Below are 9,015 nucleotides of genomic sequence, written 5' to 3'. Positions count from 1 at the left end.
ATAATCTATAGTGTCTACATAATCTGACAGAAAGTGTCGTGAAGATGCGTTTAGAACTTCTACTGCAAAATTCCATTTTATACTCTGCAACTAAAAAAAACTTTTATTGAAAATAAGAATTATGGAAGCTTTTGCTTAGATAAGCAGTTCTCAATATTTTAAAAATCTTAAATAGTTTTAGATACTCTCTCTCTCTCTCTCTCTCTTTCTTTCTCCCCCTTATTTCTCTCTCTCTCTCTCTCTCTTTCTCCCCCTTATTTCTCTCACTCTCTCTCTCTCTATTTCTACACCTTATTTCTCTCTCTCTCTCTCTGTTTCTGTCTGCATGTGTCTGTCTGCCTTTCTGGATGTGTGTAGGTGTACATAGGACTAGGCAAGTACGAGAATAGTAGCCTATCATATCATGAATCTAACTTCTTTCATATTCACACAATAACTATTCATATTATTTGAACATTTGGACTCAAATTGTCTTGTATAATTTCCATACTACTAAAGTAATTTATCTTCTAATTTTTATTGTTCGTACTTAAATTAGTATTTAGTACTAATCTTTTATCATTTCAAAGTTTGCTCAACGATATGCTACGTGGAATGAGAACCTTCATTTAGAAAATCACAATTAGTAATGTAAGAGTACAAAATAAAAAAATATACAGTATTAATAAGGAGACAACACTAACTTTAATAATTTATGCCAATCTTTAACTACAATATAATGTAATATTATATTATAGTCTTTTACAAATTACTTTCAAGATTTAAGACCAGGTATGTGATTTCATTTAGGATGTCGTTAATTGAAATAGAGTACAGAACATCACGTACTAATAGCTTATTGGCAGGGATGTTCAAGCATGGACGTCCAGCTCAGATTGCTGGCTGGGGGCGACTACAGAACCACGGCTCATCCCAGCCCTTCCTCAAGGGTGGGAGGGTGAAGACGATGTCCAGGGAGAACTGCGTGGTGCAGTCCAAATACACCCACAAAGAAGTGGAGCCGGGCCAGTTCTGTGCCCTTGCGGATGATGAGGAAACTTGCACAGTAAGTTCGCTCTGTATAATAAGAAAAGCAAAAGACTTAGTTGTACGGTTTTTCATTTTACACCATTGTTCATCACATTTGTGAAAAAGAAAAGCATTTAGGCTAGTTATGAAACCATCCCAGGAAGTTTCTCGCCTGAAAATGAATCAAGAGTATGACATTGAATTGCTTGCTTCATATTAGAAATGCCTCTTTTGTAAGCGCAATTTGAATATCGTTCTGAAACTTTTGATTGCATTTTTCTCCGTAAATTGATCTGGATATTCGAATATAGTACGTGATATCTAATGTAAATTTGCAAATCATAGAGAACATTGGAATGCTTTTAAAACTATTTTCCTTCGTCCTTTCATTGAAAAAAGTGGACAACAAACCCAATCTATACAATCATGAAGAATATTTATTGATGTATTTATTAGACAAATCATGACAGAGAACATTGTCCCGTTGAGGCTTACATGCATACTAGCATTGCAGAAATAATTTTGGAGTCATTAATTACAGTACAGATGAAATTTTCACTCCTTTCTCCACCGCGCCACTAAGGATCCTTTGAAAGAACGCAATGATGTACTGTTTACATCAAGCACCGGTTCATTTTCCTCCAGTTCACTGTCATGTTTGGCCATTTTTCCCATCGGAAAAGTTTACCAAGTTTATTCGAGATTTCGGCAAATGAAACAACCCAGATTTCGGTCTGGCTCTGAATTCAGGCTCACGATATTGTAATAAAGATACTAACCCTATAGAGTATATTTTGATGATAGTCAAGTCGGTTGGGCGTCTTACTGCCACGCGGGAGGTCGAGGTTCGATTCTCTGGGTGGGTGATTTAAGGCCGGAATTCTTCCGGCCTTGTTCCAGCATAATAATCAGCTCTAGGACTCACCCAGCCTCAAAGAAATGGGTACCTGTAGATAACCCTGAGGGATGAAGGTGGTCGGAGCGTGGTGCTGATCACATCACCTCCAAAAAATTCCTATATCGAGAATGTGTCGGGCCCTACCCTCACATCCCCTATGGCATGGTGCTATATGCACGGGGAACTTTATCTGTACCTTACCTTACAATTTTATACAGCATGCTAATCAAATTCAGATTTTCAGATTAAATCATTCTTCCATTTTTGCGATAGAAACTCAGGTCTAAGATTGTCTTCAAGACCCAGAGAATAAGATGATATTTCATCAGTTTCAGAGCCCTGATTGTAGACACGATAGAATGCATGACAATACCATTCTAAACCTAAGTGGAGACAATTTTGTATGTTACAGTTGAATTCTGAAAGATATACCACAACAAGTTGCTCCCAAAGCAGTCTTAATCGAATAGATCCAATCACTGCTGAGAAGTTGGAAGACGTTACTCTTGAAGAAGTAAATATATTCCTAGACATTATAATGTACTCTAGAGAATTTATGCAAGGAAGACATTCTGTATACTGTGACGTTACATAAACTTTATACTTCAGGCACAATTTACTTTTTAATTTTAGTTCTGTGAGTGTATCAATTTTCTAAAGTAGGGTTCACAAGTTTATCTTTTCTCTAAGCACTACATGGAGGTCCTAGGAAGAATGCATCACCTTATTTATGAACGAGTGAAACGTAAATGATGGGGGAGGGGTGTCATAAACAAATTGATAACACTAGGGAACAGCCATTTCGTACCCAGTTAGCGAATATGAGTTCTTAACTAATTCGCCATGCTGATATCGGATTTACCACTCATTTCTCCATAATGTACCATTTTCGAGATACACGTGACGTCATATATAGCATCATATGGGTGATGAATACACCACTGAATTCCGGTGTTCTTGTAATCTGGCAACACTGCAAAGCATTTCAGTGCCAAATTTTTATGTATACCTTCAGTCGTCTCTTATGTGTTGGTATGTGAGGTGTATTGTAACGCTGTTTGCTACGGAAAAGGATAATAAAATATATTCTAACAAAAAAGTATCATCTAGTTTACAGCATTTGATTTGTGCAGTGATACAGTGAACTGTGCTGTGATTAATAAAAAAACTATGCCGACTAAAAAAAACCTTAACTGTGTATATCATCCTAATACTTTCTGTTACATTTCTGACCAATGCACTCCAAAATTCCAATGTAAAATCATCACAGATTGTGTAAAGATAGTGTACCGACTGTACTTTCGTTGTCACTGGAATGCTAAGACCGCCCATGTGCCTCACGTGGTACATGTCATAGTCCTGCTGTAACACTAAGAGATTGGTTGAATGTTATTCATTCAATGCCTTTTGATGTGTCCATGATAAAGTTTGAACCAAGGAACCACGTGACATTGTTATTTTTGCCTCACCGTAATGCGTGGCTATTCCTCGAAGAATAAAAGCATATGATACCGATGTGCCCTCCACATTAAAGTCGTTACCACATAGTGAGGGATTCCCAATTCCTAAATCACTATCCACCACAGTGGAATTGAACATTTCTCGTGACCAGGAACGTTCTTTCAAATATAAATGATAGCGTTACATAGAAAATGATGGGTAGGTTAGTTTCTTGAACGATAAATTTCAAATCTTTTATTTCATCTGGAAACTAACTGAATAACATCGCCAGATATCGGCGCAAATGGTACTGCACTCTGGCACAACCAATGTGACCAGTAAAATTCGTAATTTCAAAAAACTTACATTTTTTTATGAATACGCATGAACATCTACATAAATCGTCTGAATTACTCCCATATCCTCTAATGCACCCTCATGGCACGGTGCTACTATATACGCTGGAAACTTTGACTTATTTTTTAATCTTTCATCCATAGAATGCATGAAAATGTATCGTTATTTTATCAATTCGATAAATAATCATTGAGACCATTGACATGCATCGAAAACTATTGCAAGCGACTCCATATCTGTCTTTCATCCATGTTTTTCTTTCCCTCGTACAATATTTTTTTTTACACCTTACAAGCTTTTATTCGATACTGAACGTTCATCCAGAGGATTATTTTCGTTTTAATGTTTAGAGAATATTAATATAGATAAAGTTAATAACTAATACAAGGTTCATGTCTATCGTCTTTTGAACAAAAGTTAAGTACGTTCAAAGTCTCGGTTAAATGACATTTTGGACACCCTGTATATCTCGGAAATGTGACGTCATACACAAATTTTGAGACTTTCTCTGAATTCATCGAACCAAAGTTAGTAAATATCACGTTATTTCATTCAGGATACAGAAAAAAAGTTGAAATTTGTCCCCTAGTATAGTGTAATATCCACAGTCCTAGTTAGATAATTCAATGTTCATTGAAAACTCATTTACGCAGCAATATTGGAATCATATTGATATAAATCTTAACTCTGGCATCACATTTCCCGAAAAAAAATAAACACCTAAACACGTTTCCCTGAAGCTATTGACTTATACATTCAATAAACCGGCCCTGTGGAGGAGTGGTTAGCACTTGGCGCTACGATGCCAGGGGGTCCGGATTCGAATTCCGGCTTGGACATGGATATTTCTGAGTGTCCATTCATCAATTTCATCATGTCATCACTCATCTTTATCTTCGCAAATTAGCCAAAAGTGGCACAAAAAGCTAAGAAAAATAAAGCAAATCAACCAATCAATCAATATGAATTCAATAAGAAGTTTTCAAAGTAGTGATAATTATATGCATGTTGCTGACAAAGCAGTAATCACATATACGTATATTCATATCTTTCAAATTGGAATTAACTTTTCAAATTAATGTTTGAAATATCGTAATGCATACTTTATATTTGTAGAACTGTCCAAAAAATTTATATTAAATATTATGACGACAATTAGGGTGGGGAGGGCAGTTGTTTGCGCGACCCCCTTGATTTCTTGTCACCACACTGTGACCTCTTAATGTCAATCAAGAAAAAGTAAACTGCCCCTCCCCCTACTTTGGGCTCCCAATGGCCGCTACTGCCTATTTCATTTATATTTTGTACTTCCGCATACTATGAGAGGAATAAATATTTAAAATATTGTTTAGTAGAACGATATAAGTTATACGTTGTGTTAAAACTCTGACTTTATTTGTGAATATGATGCCTTGGAAGGAATTTCCTTAACCTAAAGAGGCTTATTAATAGTTGATCTATGACATGACTTTTTCATACACAACACCAATGCCAGAAGGCCATATGTGATAACTTATACGGAATAATGTTGACCAAATATTGGCATGTGGTTGTATTTTGACAGGGAATATTACAGGAAGGGAGAGAAGAACTGAATACTGCGTATTAATGTGTGACTTGATAGCGTTTGTGAACACCTAGTAATTTAACATTCACTTATCCTCAATATGGAAATACATATTATGAAACGTACGTATTTATCATTAAATCCACTTTATATATTATAATATTATTTCCTCAGGGTGACAGTGGAGGTCCCTTGATAGTGGAGGTGCTAAGGTCGCCTGTTACAATGGAACAAATTGGTAAGAAAACAAAATAAGCAATGAAGTTATAAATAGTATTTTATTCGTCTAGGGTATATATTTCAAGGTCTTGCGTATAAGATCTATGTGAACTTAATTTCATAGATAATAAAATCTCTCTTTGTTGTTATTGCCTTAAAAAATTCTAAATTTTTACTGCATACTGAATGAAAGGTCAAGGGTTGACTTGTTTTTCTCGTAGAGTTCTATGTGCACCCAAGAATTTATGTAGTATCAGTGTCAAAATATTAGTGTTCTACAAAAGATGTCGGATTCAATGATCCAATGGATTAAAATGGCGATAATTTTTGTTCTATTCTCTAATTGATCTCAATAAATAAAGAATAGTTTTTTATAATTCACGTTTTCCTCTATCATTCGCATTTGTCCAACGATAATAATTTGAATTTTAAAAGCGACGTTTAACGTTTATGTGCTGTTAAATATCCCTTCATTGATTGTGTTTGCTTCTTTAAGTCCACTTTATGCACAGATAGGCTAGTCTAGACTAGACCTGCAGTTTAAAGTGAGATCCAAACCACTGTGCAATGTGCCTCGAAAGGGTATCGAATCCGGGATCATTTGACTACAAGGTTGTTAGCCTTCGAGGAGGGCCGCCCTTAAATATGTATTGAAAATATACTTTACATCTTCGGAATATAAAAGTGGAAATGAATTGATATTATAATTTGTATGTAAACCATCTATACACATTTTTCACAACATTAGTTATTTCTACTACTGCGTATTATAAAAATTCACAATTTTAACAGATATCCATACATAAATGTATGTAATTGTGTTCCTTGAATTTTCTCCTTAGGCGTTGCAGCAGGTGGCGTAGGATGTGCCGATCTTAGTTATCCTGGCGTTTATGTCAATGTATCCTATTACCTTGATTGGATTAAGGAAAATACTCTTGATGCCAAATATTGTAGATTTTAAGATGGAACACCATGTTGAGATGGAAGGTCATGAAGACAATTTTCTGAGTAGGATTGGATTGCTTATGTAACGTTATAATTAAATTGTTTGTACGTAATATAAGTAAACGGGTAGGAAGTGGATAGTGAAAGGTCTCTTTTAATTTTCAAAGACATTTAAAAGGACGTAAGTGGCAGACATTATCAAGGCCCTATCTTTTCCGAGAAGTTGAATTTGAAAGTGCAGGTGGCGGAAGAATTTCTAGGTTTGTTTTCATGTAAAAATATATTTTTATTTCATAAGTATGCAAAATGTGGCTTGGCACCATTTTACTCCAACTCCTTAATATGTAACAATGCATAGTACAGAGTCGCCCAAATAAAACTATATCCAAAATAAAGTTTTAATAAGCCAGTTTTTTATCATCAGAATGTTTTTGTGGTTTATTGTCAGAGACTTCTTGACTGACGTGTTCTTTGATTTATTCTTTAAAATTTGTCAAGAGTTTCAAAATCTCAGTTGCAGTTGTGATATTATACACCAGTAATTTCAAGCTGCATTCCAAAGCATTCTGAGAAAACCGTCATGTGCTACCTCTATGCGGACAAATATACTCTCAAAATCTTGTCTGGACAGTGGAATGTGTGCACTGTTGTGTCTCCATTTGTCAAAGTTTTAACATGTAAGTTACAGATGTACTTCATCGAACATACTAACGCACTTTGCTCCGTTCGGTATAGTTTTGTTTGGGCCACACACTGAAGTATAAGAAGAGTGGGTTTTGAACTACAATGCAACTTGAAAATTTATGCGCAATAAACTGAGGAAGCTGCAAAGAAATTACCAGATGATAGGATATGACATTGGCTACTCTGAACAAATTTCCTGCTATAAATAGTATCATTATGTCTTATTCCATAGGTGTATGCATTATTACAACAAATATTTTAATTACTTGTGTAGAACTAACTAACGAAAATAATTACGTTCGAATATACACATTTCTAATGGAAAAGTAAATCATACATATTAATGTGTAATACACAGTTTAATCTGCAGAACTATTTATGCGGCTACTATATGTGTTAGTGAGTTTGATTTTTTCAAATAAAGCTCCTCTATGTTTTCTAACGTATATGCAACTTACACATGCACTTTGTCCTTTCGGGCTGTACTTTCTATCTGAAGCAATAAAGTCCGTACGAATTTATTATTACTAATGTTATGGGCGGTATTTTAGTGCTTCGTTGTTATTTATTTGTTAGCTGTATTGTTTATATGAATGATTTCAAGAATACTTAATAATTCTAATTTTGTTCTTGATCTAGTTATTTCTTTCTCAGGGCTACAGGGAATAATTCCCGTGAACAAGCTTTGACATTTCAAAAAGTATAATTATAATAACAGACTGAAACAATTGACCAAATACCAAACAAAACAAGCAGGAGAAATTATTACATAGTATGCTTTTTGAGTAATTAAGTGAACATATCAATATACCATTAGATACGTATTACTAGGGACGTTCAATATATAAGTTTCCCTGTGCTATAAAATATTGTATAAAGCAATGCCATTAAAAAGAAGCACATGGTTGACAAGGGCCATCCTTCGTCTACAAGGAACAACAATCGATTCGTTATCAGACGTGAAGGCGCATGCGCTCAAGGGCGAAAAGTAAATGCTTGTTCGGAAAACGCGGGCTCGTGTCATAAGGAGAAGCATGCATGTCAAGGGCGTTCTGCTTATGGACTTTTTGGAACGAGGAAGAACAATTAACGCTGACCGTTATTGTCAAACATTGGATAAACTGAAAAACGCAATTCGACATAAGCGACCAGGTCTTCTGTGAGATGGTGTCATTCTTCTTGACGATTACGATCGCCCCCACTCAGCAGTGCAAACACAACACAAAATTGAAGAATTGGACTGGGAACGACTGCCTCACCCTCCATACAGGTCCGATTTAGCGCCAAGTGATTTCCATCATTTTCCGGTGTTAAAGTCTGAATTGCAAGGTTACCGTTTCGAAACAGATGAAGAAGTGAAGCGGAATGTGAGAATAGTGCTCAATAGCCAGAGCCCTGATTCTCTTACAAAGGGTATGGACAAATTGGTGCAACGGTGGAACAAATTCCTGAATCTCTATGGGGATTATGTGGAGAAGTGAGGATGGATCCTCCTACACATGTATGTATAGTTTTCTAATGTATCTTAAAAATAATTTTTTTTACAGCATACGGAAACTTATATATTGAACGACCCACGTATATAAAAGTTCTGTTCCTAAAAGTAAAGGAAAGTGCTCCCCTGTGCTTAGCACCACGCCATGAAGGCGTATAGGGGGTTTTGGGGTAACGCCCCACACTTTCTTGAGTGTGAGTGGAGGTGATGTGGAGGTGATGTGATCAGCATCACGCCCCTGACAGCCTTTATCCCCCAGGGTTTCCTCAAGGTACCCATGTCATTCGACGCTGGGTGGGTGCCGGGGACACTTCCAACGTTAGAAAAGGTACCGGATTTGAACCGGCCGAGTGCTGTTCCTCCGAATATTATAATTAATTTTTAATGAATATGTAGCCC

General features: G+C 36.0%; 1 protein-coding gene across 1 annotated transcript; it reads left to right on the top strand.

The window, feature by feature from the left end:
* The first annotated feature begins 849 nt into the window (after positions 1 to 849).
* LOC146003586 (tryptase beta-2-like) lies at positions 850 to 7,035 on the top strand. The gene is made up of 3 exons (XM_083141891.1): positions 850 to 1,045; positions 5,445 to 5,508; positions 6,332 to 7,035. Exons 1-3 carry the CDS (start codon positions 947 to 949, stop codon positions 6,451 to 6,453), a joined length of 285 nt encoding a protein of 94 aa, XP_082998017.1. The 5' UTR covers positions 850 to 946; the 3' UTR covers positions 6,454 to 7,035.
* Positions 7,036 to 9,015: the final 1,980 nt, after the last annotated feature.

This window comes from Lepisma saccharinum, chromosome 20 (genome assembly GCF_977018435.1).
Source record: "Lepisma saccharinum chromosome 20, izLepSacc3.1, whole genome shotgun sequence".
NCBI lineage: Eukaryota > Metazoa > Arthropoda > Insecta > Zygentoma > Lepismatidae > Lepisma > Lepisma saccharinum.
The sequence above is the reverse complement of the archived record's forward strand: the minus strand, read 5'-3'. Positions and strand labels throughout refer to the sequence as shown.